The 14,262-nt window shown below is 36.5% G+C and overlaps 1 protein-coding gene across 1 annotated transcript; it reads right to left on the bottom strand.

The window, feature by feature from the left end:
* Positions 1-11,408: 11,408 nt before the first annotated feature.
* hmx2 (H6 family homeobox 2) lies at positions 11,409-13,486 on the bottom strand. Its single transcript, XM_067368151.1, has 2 exons — positions 12,950-13,486; positions 11,409-12,209 (listed from the first exon to the last, which is right to left on the bottom strand). The coding sequence occupies exons 1-2, from the start codon at positions 13,212-13,214 to the stop codon at positions 11,662-11,664; spliced, it is 813 nt and encodes a 270-aa protein (XP_067224252.1). The 5' UTR covers positions 13,215-13,486; the 3' UTR covers positions 11,409-11,661.
* Between the last annotated feature and the right edge of the window lie 776 nt (positions 13,487-14,262).

Raw genomic sequence — 14,262 nt, 5'->3', positions numbered from 1 at the left:
CCTCTTTTCCCTCCCTTTCTCTATATATCCTCTCTTTTTGTTAAGACCCCTTCTATCCATTCATTTTTTGGGAGTTTGAAGGAGCAGTGTAGCGGTTTGCAGTCTTTCAGAGGGGATCACAGAAGGGAATGGGTTTGACGGTTACTGTGTCTCACAGGAATATGATTTGATATGTGAGAGATGTCACAGGCAAGCTGTAAATTCTGCCCGTAGCGATCTGTGACAGGTGATGACATCGTAAAGACTTGACCAATCACTCAGCACACTGTTGGCTCTAATCCCCCATAAAGCCTTCAGATCTCTTCTCTTTTTCTTTCAGATCTCTTTGGCTGTGGATCTCCTCCTTTCTCTCTGTCTTCAAGCCTCATAGAGATTGATCTCATTTTGCCGGGTTAATGACTGCAGGTGAATTTGACAATGCCCACGATTACCCATGTTGTGCTGCAGTGTTTGAAAGCTTGACAAATACTGTCATATTTTATTTACATTAAAAATAAAAAAATCTAAGCTTAACTGATTTTTATGAAAATACTGGATTTTTCAAACCTTTGCAAATTACTGAATTTCACTGCATTAACAGATACAACGTAATGTTTAAAATATAGTTTTACTTCTAAATAATTGAGTCAAAATTTTCACATTTAATCATCTCTTTGATACAATTAACAAACATTGTCACATTAATGCTTACGATATTTCTGTAGACTGAAATTTTTTGGTATTTTTTTGGATACTTAAGTCGCACAAACTTTTATTGCATTAGATAGATTAGAAAATATCAAGCAAAGTGGCATCTGCATATGATGCAAGAGCTTTTCTCAGAACTAACATCACTTTTACTTTGCAGTGTGATATTTTTGTTATGCAAGTTCCCCTCAAGTTAATTTTTTCCTGTGGTAGAAGAGTAACCACAAGTGTAGTTAAACACATTATGGATAAATTCCATCAACCTTTAACAACCAAAAAGTGTCCAAATACCCTTTGTCTTCATTTTTAACAAAATATCTGGTGTCAGTGCCTGGTAGATTACTTACAAATTGTAGTCGTTTACTGATTCCAAATTACATGACAAAAGCTTTAGTTAGTAATGTAATCCACTACATTACACATTTTAGATTATTTAATCAGACTTTAGTCAGATTTTTTTTTTTTACTTTTGACTTGTGCTGGCTCAGCTCCAGTTTTGAGATGTAAGGTGGGCCAAGTGACATTCCTGGTGGGCTGGAATTTATACATTATATTATTTTTTGTCCAAAACAGATTTTTCTTTTTTCTTTTTTCGTAACAAAAGGAGTAGGTCTTAAAATGGACTGTACTGGTTACTTACCCTGCCAACATTTTCACTGGCCCCACCACAACAAACAAACAAATAAATAAATAAATAAAGTTAAATAAAGACAAGTAAACAGTCAGTAATAAAATATGAACACATGACCAAATTACAAACAATAGCACAAATAAACAGAAATACTACAGTGGAACGAAATACTACAGTGTAAAAATTAAATATATATTAACCCTATTAAAGCTAAAGAATTCAGTCAGCAGATTTCAGCAGAGCTTTTTATTCCCTTTTGTTCTTTAGCATTAATGACACGAGATAGCAGCAGGTATATTAAGCTACTGTCACTTGCACGGATCTGACAAGCATCAGATTTTCTCCTGTTTACTTTCATTAAGACCTTTTATTTTAACAGAGTTAAGACAACTCCAAAATGGCCATTTAAACATTATTGTGTGAGTATTATCTGTTTAAGCGCCATAAGAAGCAAAATAGAACTCAGTTAATGGTGTGCTGTCTGAGACGCAGCTCTCTGTTTGCGCGCTTTGTGTGTATGCACATAGAAAGCACGGGTACCGAATTGACTTTCTTTCACGCCTTTTTATGCTTGAACGGTTTAAAATCAGTCACGTTCTAATACAGATTTTCTAAATAACAAGTGGATTTTTGATACCAAGCGGCCAAAAAGCATGATCTCCCTCAAAATCTGGAGCTGAATTGAACATCGCACCAATTTTGCGATCGGCCGTTATTTGGCATGGGGACAGGGGGGTGGGACAAGCTCCTGATTGGGTTGACCAGGTCCACCCTGGCCCCCCCCTATGGAGCCGGGCCTGTTATCACATTGATTTGGATAGGATAATCTTGTACCATATTGATATAAAATAAAAAGGGAAAGAAAATATATTCCATTCTTTGTTATCAAAAACATGGTGTATTATACATTACATTACATCAGGGTTTCACACAGTGGGGTTAGTGGTGGAACTACAGGGGTTTGTGAGTTTAATGAAAAGCTATTAATTAAATCATAAAAATGTAATTTAAAACATTTTTAAGGAAGATATTTGGAAGAATGATTGTAGCCAAGAAGATCTCACCCCCTTTTGACTACTTTAGTCATTTTTTCTACTATGGCAGTCAATGGGGGACAAGATCTGCTTGGTTACAAACATTCTTCCAAATATTTTTCTTTGTCTACAGCAGAACAAATAAATTTATACAGGTTTTGGGGTGAACTAAAAATCCCCCCCCTTCTAAATTGTTTTGCTTAAATGTGTTGCTATGTTTCTTTAGAAATAAATGCCTCTTGCTTTGATATTTTGTTGTATAATACATTGGCATTCTGCAACTTAAGTATCCAAATATTTTTGTATTTTAGTGAAAGGGCTTCAGTGAATCATTTCATTCAAAAAGAGACTTTAACAAATTGCGAGCAATACATCTAGGTGAGGCCTGTTACATATGTCCTTCACCACCATGTGTCTCATTCTGCCAGGATTCAACCACCCGTTGCATGTAATTTTTGGAGGACAAAGACTGAGACAGAAAGAAAGAGGGGTTTGGTTAGAGGGTGGAAGTGAAATAAACACTAGTTCTGATACTGATACTAATCTCAGGTGAAGGTCAAAGATCTTTATTCACTCTGAGATGGCAACTCCTCCTCAGTGTCTGTCTCTGTTCCTTTAAGCCATGAGTCAGAGGTCATAACCCTGATCACAGCCTGTGACCTCAGCCAATGAGAGGCCAGAAGCCCACAGGCTCGTCCTGAGCTTTATGTCCTTTTTGTGGTTCTCAAAACCTGGTGGTCTGTGAAGAATTTCAGTTCGCAAGTTGATTAGTTCATTTAATAACAATAATAATAATAATAATAAAATACTGTAAATAATTATAATTGACAAAACCAACATTGAATTAATAACATTAACATTAAATTGTGTCTGTACTCAGTTATACTTGTTTTTAAGTGTTCGGTATTCATTTTGTTTCTTTAGTCTAGTTTAGGGATTTTCAAAAGACCCTGAAATATAATGATTTGACTTGAAATTTGACGGCAGATATATATTTTAAGACTCATTTACACTGTGAAATATTATAAAGATAACATGTTTAAAAATTAAATAACTGCCATTTACTGTGTGATTGTACCAAAGCAAATTTGGGATGGTTGGCAGTTTCAGTTTTGCTTTAGAAATGGTCTAAAATCTAAAGGAGGCCCACTTGTCTTAACTAAGATCTAAGAACTATTTTCTCTATTATCTTTACCTGTTGCTTTGAAATTCGACAAGAATAAAGCCACCTCTACTTCTGTGTCATCATGATGTCATTGTTTCCTTTTTTATTTGTTGGCTGGCCCTAAATCTGCTCCGTTCCCTCTGGCTTGGTTCCTATCACATGACCGTGGCTTCTCTCTCTCTCTCCCCGGCAGGCAGAGTGGAGCTTTATTGTAATGAGAGGATTCCGTTACAGAGGTGAGGATCATCCTCTCCTTCTGTGCTTCCCACAGGTCTGTACCTTTGATCTGTGACCTTTGACCTTTCAGGTTAAGCCATGCTCTGCTAATATGATTCTAATATGATAACAGTCTCCTTAACGAGGACTAAGGGTAAGTGGCGACTTCGGCCACTTGGTTTAGTGCGGACCTACGTGTGCGTGTGTGTGTGTGCGCATGTAACTTTTGTACTGTGTGTATCTTCTTTTAGCTCTCAGAGAACCCTCAAGACCCTCAAACTTTCTTTGAAGTAAGAAATACAAGCTCCTTTTTGCCTAAACAAGCCTACTTTGCGGAGAAAAAGGATTGGATGGATAATCTACGGTAGTGTGAATTCAACCCGTGTAGCATTTCTGTACTGTTCTTTACCAGGCGGATAGTCAGACTGAATTAAAGAGCGAGAGAAAGCGAGAGAACAGGCAAATTTGTGTGATTGAAAAAAAATGCGCATTTATTCATTACGACCACACACACCAAAACTGCACTTAACCAACCACAGATTATCAATTAAAGCAATCAGCATGTCTTTTACTTCAAACGGGTGCTTTCAAAGTCAAGCGCTAATGCCTCAAATTGCCATTTTCCCATTCTGTCAAATTAAATGTACTGAAATGTTGGGTGGTTTTCCCTTTATAGCATATATCTAAAATGTCACATTTGTTAACCTGTAATGTTTGTTATGCTTTTAAAAGGCACTTAGTGACTCTCTCACTCAGTGAAACAGAACAAGCCACAGTAAATGTGTTAAATGATTACGGAGACGTAGAAAGACAGTAGTATAACAAGGCTGTCGACTGCATTTTTTTTCCTTGTCAAAGACAAAACACATACACGCTTTTCTAAAAGGTGCTTTGAAGTGATGCAAAACAAAAGCACGCGCACACACACTACTTGTGTAGCAGAAGCTTCTGTTGGTTAGCCAGAGAGCTTCTTTGCCCCTAGTGCAGTGCTAATTACTCAGTAATGTAACGACACTTCTTTTGAAGAGCTGTTTTCTCTAGCACCAAATCTCTTTAAAAGCCTCCCCAGGGCTCTGTGGGGCCACGGAGAACCACAGCCATGCTGGAAGAAGGGCTCAGGTTACTCTTTACACCCAGAATGATGCATCATCTGCGGGACGAAGAGGCACCAGAGTCTCCTTCCACTAACATGGAGCTTCAGGACACACATATACACTCTGATGATGCTGTTAGTTCAGAGACGACATGAAACATGAAACAGGAGACCCAACTAATGGTTACAAATATGTTCCCTGTGAGAAAAAGATCTCTAGTGGGCCTCCCTAGTACATACACACTCACACACACACACACATCTGAATTGTTATCCAGACATGGCGCTTTATGCAGAGATCTCTCAAAAAACGAGTTGCTTGTTTACTAAAAACAACCTCAGTCAAGTGCTCTCCAGGGCATTTGCAACATAAACCTCATCTTTTTTTTCTTTTTTTTTTTTTTTTTTGCTAAAGTTAAACACTACCTATGCAATATTTGACTAATACCGGTTTAGTTATCTTTAACAAAGTAGTCAATAAATAAATAAAAAGGCATGTAAATACATAATTACATACATCAAGACTAGATTGCAATCAGGTTTCAGTCACCTCATCATTCAAGCTGCCTCTATAAAGCACAGGTGCATTTCACATTTACCTGACTCGCCTCACACCTGAATGACCCCTGCCTCTTAGTGTCTATAAATCTCTCTAATCAGGTTTTTCCTTCCACCTACACTGATTAACTTACAGGTGAGAATGAGTATGTGGGTTTTACTTGGGGGTTTCCCAAATCCCACATATATTCGCTAAGATTTGACCATGACATGATGTGCATATTTTTGTGCCCAAGTGCATTATTTCCTTTTAAAATAATCTGATAAATTCATGACATATCACTTTATTCTATAATACCTATTTAGTTTGAATTCATTTTAGTGCATTTAAATAATACTATAAATTATTTTATGTTTTGTTATCTTAAAGGGATAGTTCACTCAAAAATTAAAATTATCCCATGATTTACTCACCCTCAAGCTATCCTAGGTGTATATGAATATCTTCTTTCAGACAAACACAATTGGAAATATTTAAAAATATCCTTAGTCCTCCAAAAAAAAAAAAAAAAAAAAAAAAGTAATTCATTCTGAAGCAAAGCAATGCATTTTGTAAGAAAAATATCCATATTTAAAATTTTATAAATTCAAATAACTAGCTTCCGGCGGACGACCATACGCAGAATGCGCAAGTCAATTTGCAGTGGAAGAGTATCCCTTGACCTGACGCACAATATAATGATGAATGGCACAGAGGAGAGAGCAAAACAAATCACTGGTCTCAGATTATTAGTCAAAAACGATCATTTTTAAACAGAAATGTCAGAGGATTTCGATATAAGAGAAGAGGAGCTTAAATTTGTTGCACAGCGGTATTTGTTTGAACCGTGAGAGGCGTCTAAGCTAACAATACTCATACATCCTGCGTCATACATCGCGTCAGAGGATTACTCATTTGGCGCAAATCGGCTTGAGCATTCTGTGTACGGTCGTCTGCTGGAAGCTAGTTATTTGAATTCATAGTTTTAAATATTAATATTTTTCTTACAAGAACGCATTGCTTTGCTTCAGAAGGCCTTTATTAACTCTCTGGAGTCGTATGGATTACTTTTTTATGGATGGATGCATTATTTTTGGCTTCAAAACGCAGCCCCCCCCATTCACAACTGTTATAAACCTTGGAGGACTAAGGATTTTTTAAATATATCTCTGATTGTGTTTGTCTGAAAGAAGATAGTCATATACACCTAGGATGGCTTGAGGGGGAGGATATCATGGGATAATTTTAATTTTTTGATGATCTGTGCATAAACTTTTGTGACAGCAGCCTAATAAACCTGCTCACGTTGCTGCTGTTACTCCCAAAATATCAGGTGGTGTAACTGTCCGAACAAATGAACAGACTACAAAAACGATTTAAAATGGTGTCTTAATAATAAAAATACTATGGCATCATTTAAGTTTTGAAACCTTTTATAAAGCTGTTGAGATAACTGAAAAACTTTTCTCCAGCAATTTGTAAATTCTCAGATGTCAGGGTGGCACAACTGCAAACATGGCTCTTTTATTATGAATTAACAAGGTAATAACAGTAAACATGATGCATAATAGGTTTGTGATCTCTCTCAAATACTGGTATAAACTACTAATTTCAAGTTTGGGTAGGTTGGTAAACTTTTCTGTGTGGTACAACTACAGAATACATAAAACTATTTGGTTGTACCGCCTGACATAAAAACAGTCAAAAATGAATTTAAACACTTAAAACAAGTTTCAATTGTTAAATAACATTTTAAACACATTGTTCATGACTCAAAAATATTACATCAGCTTCAAAAAGACTTTTAAAAACACCTTTTTTAATCTTTATTTGTCAATACCAAATATATATACAGTGTGTGTGTATATATATATATATATATATATATATATATATATATATATATATATATATATATATATATATATATATATATATATATATATATATATATATATATATATATATATATATATATATATATATATATATATACACACACACACACATTCACTTCTAAGAAAGGTTTTATAAAGGTTTATATAAAATCACCCTCAAGTGAGTAAGTGAATGCATGATCAGCTTTTACTATCCCACATGAATCTCGGTGAATGAGCTTGTGGGTGAGAGAAAGAAAACAAAAATGCAAGAAAAATCATCAGAGAACAGAGGGATGGCAGACGTATGGGCTCTACATGCAGTTGTTAGAGTTATTTAAGCGAAGTGATTGGGCACCACTGATTGTGTGTGTGTAAGTGTGATAGTGTGTGTCTGTTTGTGTTATTGGCCTGTTCTGCTTAAAAGGGGTGAGTGGGCTTCAGTGAATGGACATGTTCATTTATCCAAACCACAAAAGGGTCTTATGTTAACACCAGCAGCAATGACCTTCAGTTTCCCTCTTTTACAGCATTCAGTTACGAGCACAGATTCGCATACACAAAATTTGCATCTACCATAAAAAATGAATGTTTTAGTAAACATTCATTTAAAAACAACATGCTATACTAACTAGTCTATTCTGCTTGTTGTATGTCAAAGTAACAGCCATCCCTTTAGTTCTTGACAATTGGCTCACCAGATCATTTAAGACAGACGGCAGCAGCGCACATGATGGCCCGGTCTTCAACCCCGCTGCTCTGCAAACTTCATTTTCCAATTTACGGGAACACACAATGGCAGGAAACCTCCCCCTTCCAGCCTTCCTCTCGCTCCCAACCCTCTGAGAACCATGGGCAACTATTCCTGAAGAAGCAAGATGCCATGTTGAATTAAGACGTATCTGCATCAGAGACGTTCGGGCCCGCCTCATTACAACTAATTATGAACCAATTAGAAACATCATTTAACTAAACGAGCAAATAATGTTCAGGATATTGAGGGAGGCTGGCTGTGCCTCTGTGGACTGCAGCAAAAGCCATTACTAAAATTGTACCTCTTAAATAGAATAATGACCCCCTCCCTCCTTTTCCAGTACAAAAAAAAAATGGGTCTGAAAGAAAGAGACAAAGAGTAAGATAGTACAGATGAGATAGAGGAGAGAAGAGACAGTAACTGTTGTAGTGACTGCATCAATTATATTTCATGTGAGAAATTAAGCACTTTTGCTGCATTTATTTATTTTTTCAGTGGTATGAATGTGTCTGATGTTTTACAACAATGCAACTGTTTTTTGTTTTTTTTTACCTTATTCTGTACAAAATAAGATTGTATAATTTTCAAGTTTTTATTTTGGTTAATTCTCTGTGTATTTCTTGAACTCTGTAGCTCCGGGGAAAAAAACAAAAACAAAGTATTATTAATGTTTTAAAAAAATATAATTTTGTCTGTAAAAAATAATTATCAAAATAATAATTCCTGCAACTTTTTCAATTTAAAAAAAAATAATAATTTCAGTATAAATAAGGAGAGCAATTGTAGTGCACCTCTAAAAAGGGCTAATCAAGCGCTTTCTCGCATCTGCACAATCAATGTGAACTAATGGATAAATGTGATCAGCTTTCATCTCTGAGAGAAAAGTTCAGCCGACTAAGATACTTTTATACCATGATTATTGATTTTGCTCAATATAATGGACTTTCATTCTACTTCCCAATGTAAGAAGTGATCAGCCTTGCTGGATTGAAGACATTAGGAAAGCTGAGTAGTTTTCATCATCACTTGGGAAAAAAATGATCACTTTTATTTTGTGATAAATATATATTTTTATCTATCTATACATATTGTGTATATATAATGTGCTTTGTTGTGAATGGTGCTCATTCTAAAACACCGCTTCAATGAAATGTTAAAACTCTGTCATATAACTGAAAGTTATCTCAGAGTGCATCTGGAAATTACTAAGTGGCTTTATATTTAGTTATTGTCTGGGGGGATCCAAACATAATTTCCCTTCGGCTCCTCCATTAAGATTTGATATAAACCAGAATCAGTTCAGACTCAAGCTCCTAATTTCAGCCATTAGTCTGGAGGTACAGCCGCTCATGTGGGGAACATAAGTGATACAGAGGCCAATCAGAAACCTGGTTATGTTTTTCTTAAATTCATTTAGAGAAAAGCAGCTTCTGTTAGATGCTGTTTGTAGTGAGTGACAATTATGGCAAATGTCCATCCAAACCTGCAGCACTCCTTCATTATTGAGCGGTTAGACGTTCAGCTGCTGTTTCAACAAAACCCAGACACATCCATGGTATGAAAACAGATCATTAGCTAATATATGGACACAGACATCAGTATTTTCAAAACACCTTTTATAAGTCTTTTGTCCAAGTTGGCACAGAGACATGAATTCATTGGAGCAATGTTGAAGGTTTTTTTTGGGGGGGGGGGGGGGGGGGTGGATTTATAACTGCTTTTAAATTAATAGACCAATGTCAGTTCTGATATTAGAGGAATGAAAAAACATTTCTCTCTCTCTCTCTCAGTATTTCTATTGCTCTCTCGTTCTCTTTCTCTCTCCCCACTTTATATATAGTGCCCATTACCTTGCTCATAAATTACATCCCAAACTGAATTACTCCTGCTTTTCGCTGTGCCAGGCAAGTTTGATGAATCCTGAGGCACAACACATCATCTCAACAAATCTGCTCCACACTGTCTTCCACCTCTTCAAACCACTTCAAATCATTTTCATTGCTGTGCTATTAAAATTTGTAATTCACACCTGCCATTTCACCTACAGATGGGTGTGTGAAGCAGTAAATGGAAGTGTACGTGCTTTTACTCAGAGAAAACACCAAAAACCCACAGGATAAAATTTACACGGAAGTCACATAAGTTTATGCTCGCATGTATGTCATGAGCGGCCTGACCTCTGGTCTGAGCTGTCAATCAAACAGACAGCAACAACAGTATTACTAGCATTCTAGGAGCTTCTCTTCCTCCTGCCTTTAGGGAAGTCACTGATGTTTCAGTTTTTTTTTTAGGCATTTGACATTTTAGGGCAAAGAAAATAATATATAATAAATATTAAAATAATATGAAAGAGCAACATTTTTTTTCTCTGACCATATCCGCCAACTATGAGGAATGAATGGTATTTATTAATATGTTTCAATTAAAATGTATAGAAATTTATTTAAAATGTATTGGTTAATGTTTATCTACATTTGTGCGAATTCTCTAGATTCCTTTAAAAATGTGCGTTGTTTAATTTGCAGTTGCTCAGAAATAACATATTTCGAGATGGCATTCAAACTGTTGTCATCATGTCGGAAAAAGTACTTGTGTGTGTTGATAATGAACTTTCTCCGTGGCCGGTATAGAGAACATGGAATCAGTACAACATGACACCACTACACCCTTTGTAATTTGACAGCGGGCGAGTCTTATCAGATTGCACCGCGAGCACTGTCATTCTTGACTGCGGCTTCTCTGAGGCCCCGCTGCGCTTTTGACGTTCCGCTTGTCTCCGAGAATGTTTGAATGCGTGTTCGTGTGACAAGCAACGTGTAATTATCCCTAATTGCGAAAGCATCAACTGGGGACACTTTACACGACCCAGTGTCACTGTAACACAAATATTTGTCTTGAGCTGATAAGCACACGAAAAAGAGAGCACTGTCACTGTATTACACACACACATATATATATATATATATATATATATATATATATATATATATATATATATATATATATATATATATATATATATATAGCCTACACACACACACACTTAACCACTAAAGATTCATTCACTAAAATTCATGTAAGCCTTTTACAGTTCAGAATATTCAAAATATTAGGAAAGTGTGGTTGTTTTAAAGCAAAGGCATCAAATCAAAATGTGGCATTGCCATTTGTTAATATGGTAATTCATTGTGTTTTTTTATAGACATCTATTTAAAATAAATATTAAATACAATATAATAAAACATTATTATTATTATTATCATCATCATCATCATCATCATCATCATCATTGTTGTTGTTGTTGAGTGTTCTTTCCTAATCTCAGATGTTTTCATTTTAGAGACAGGAATCGAATGATTACACTTTTATTTTGTTTTCACTCCTTGTAATGTGTAAAACTGGTTTAACTGGGGACAGAAATGTAAATAAAAGTACAAAATAATTATTATACACATGGTGTATTTTATAGGACATGTACAGAACCGTGTTGCTTTTGTGTTTTACACATAGACTCGTTTAATTGCTGCATAATAAGAAATATATTTTTTCACCAAATAAAGAGGTATAAATAGACATGAATTTTGTCAAACATAGTTAAATGTGTATTTGTACGTTTTAGTGTGTAATAGTCATCCTTTAGCAAAGAATTTTCGTTGTGCGCAAAAGTTAATATTCAATCTTATTGTAAAGATTGTATAATGGTAAAGCTGGTAAATTACTTCCAGGGTAATACAGTGGGGTTGGAAAAGCGATGGACCTCGGAACCGGCACTCGGAGCAACGAATTTTCTCTGAAAACGAGGGGCATCCCAACCAAAGTCTGCGCCGATGCGTGCGCCATGTTCGCAGCTTCCAGTTCCGCAGAGAGCTGCCGTTTCCATTTGTTCCGCCGGTTCTGAAACCACGTTTTCACTTGTGTCTCCGTTAACTGCAGGCTCGAGGCGAGACAGGCTCTCTCGGAGCTGCTCAAATAGCGTTTCATGTCGAATGTGGACTCGAGCTGATAAACCTGACTCCGAGAGAAAACGGTGCGCGTCTTCTTCTTGGCGGAACTGCTCTGTTTGTCCGGACCGTCACGTTGTCTCTCTTCAGAAACGGGAGACATTTGGCTACACGCTCGCTCCTGCTCCTCTTTGTAATCCGGTAGTATGGATGGTGTCAAATGCGGCCGGCGGTCGATCCCATCCTGCACAGGTAGAAGTCCCTTTGTGGCACCTGCAACAAATGCAACGCAAAACTATGGTCTTATCAAACTGTGCTTGAAGAATAACATCCATTGAGATCTACTGATAATTATATAAAGCTTTCGTGCTTCAGTCGGAACAATATGCATGAATATCGTGACCACATCAGTGAATTCAGTAAATGGTTGCAAACACGTTTATTTTTAATGTGGCACTTTGAACATTCGTCCATCATCAAATTCACTCGGTGTTTTTTTTTTTTTTTTCTGTTAGGCTAAACATCGCCATTACTCGATACTTTACACAAGAGTTCATTAAATTTGAACTCTGACTGTTTGATCGACTGTTGAAAGGTTACAAGTGCCCTGTTAAATAAACAATACAATATGACTAGCACTGGTGCACGATATTAATTAAATCGTGTTACATTTAACGCTCAATTGACAAAATGCAGCATTGCCTCTGAAAGCCGGGATAATCAATTAGCAGACTCGATTAAATTCGGTTAATTATTTGACCTTTCCCCTGTTCACCGAGGCGCGATAATATGTCGGATAAAAACACGACTGGAGTTTTATTCAGTGTTGGCAATGGGGACAACATTACAAGACAGTCACCATGGTGACAAAAACAATTCGTGTTTTATACTTAATGATTGTGAAGTGAGACGTTTTATAAAAGTGACTTTCTTACTAAATATCATGACATCACAAATATATTTATATTGACCATGGTGGTAACGACTGTCTTTGACAATAAAATGTCACTTACCGAGGCAGGAGAAGTTCAGAGGCTGGTGCGGGTTGCAGGACTCTGGTACACCGGACTCAGAGCAGTAGCAGTCGCCCGAGTCCTCACCGGCGCTGCAGTCGTCCTCTGACGACACGGACAACGTCCGCTTCCTCGGCTGGGATTTGGGACTGTCCTTTCCTGCTGACCGGACTCCCTCGTTGGAGGTGCCGAGAATGGACTGGATTGTGAAGCTTGAAATGGGGGCAGGCGAGCACTTGCTTCCGCTGTCCTCCGAGTTATTCATTCTCGCCTCATAACAGTTCAAAAATGTTCTAAAAATGATAAAATGTAACCGCACCAATAAGTTCCGCTACACATAGAGAGAGTTTTTCTTCAAATTTGAAAATGGTTCGTTAGAGCTGATGGGACGTAAAAAAAAACTTGTTTTTCGTGGGCTCAAAAGTGTTCGAATGCATTCCTCTCCACTTCCACGCGCTCTGGTCTCAAGGCGGGTGGAACGTGCCCTCATTTGCATGTAGGTAAGACCGGCGCTGGCCAATCACGCGCTCAAAGCGCGCCCGGAAATTTCAAATTTTATAATAGTCGAGTTCTTCAATGGAGCTCTCGATGGAGATTAACTTGCTGCAAAACATAAGACTGCTCTGCAAAAAGAAAATTGTAAGTAATTTTAAAGGGGAAAAGAATGTAAAATATCCAAACCTGTTATTTGGTTAACCGTAAGTTACCTTACCATGGTAAACAGTAGGCCTATTATTATGTTTTTAGACAGTTTTACTGTAAAATGTTATACCTAAGCAATATATGTAAAAGTGTAAATTACTTTTTTAATTTACACATTTATATTCTATTTAGCAAGGCAATAAATTCACTGTAGATTTTGTTAAATGTTTTAAAAAGAAAAAAGCACCTAATAATTAATGGGGGAAAGGGGCATTAGAATTCCCTTGACAAATCATCGCATTTGTTTAGTTAGTTTTATAATAAACCCGCTACTTTTTATGCCTGTTATTAGTCATGAACATTAAAGTGGTTTATTTGGCATTTTAGGTTATTAAGCTTCATAGTTAAGTTATTAATGGCTCATGCATCATTCTAGTGTCGTTTGTGTTTTATTGAGCACAGTTGGAGAGGCCAATTTTGATTACCACAAAATCATCATTTGCAGTAACAAACATATTTAACATCAAGGGCTCAAATATATTAATATTATTGTTAACAATATATGCCATTTATCTATTATAAATTTACCCCAAAATGCTTTACAATGTAACCGTCTAGCTGTATGGTCAACATTATTTTGTCTTTTTTCCTCCACAACTTAACGGACGTTT

The sequence above is a fragment of the Chanodichthys erythropterus genome, chromosome 18 (genome assembly GCF_024489055.1).
Source record: "Chanodichthys erythropterus isolate Z2021 chromosome 18, ASM2448905v1, whole genome shotgun sequence".
Classification (NCBI taxonomy): domain Eukaryota; kingdom Metazoa; phylum Chordata; class Actinopteri; order Cypriniformes; family Xenocyprididae; genus Chanodichthys; species Chanodichthys erythropterus.
This window is presented reverse-complemented; position numbering and strand designations above follow the sequence as displayed.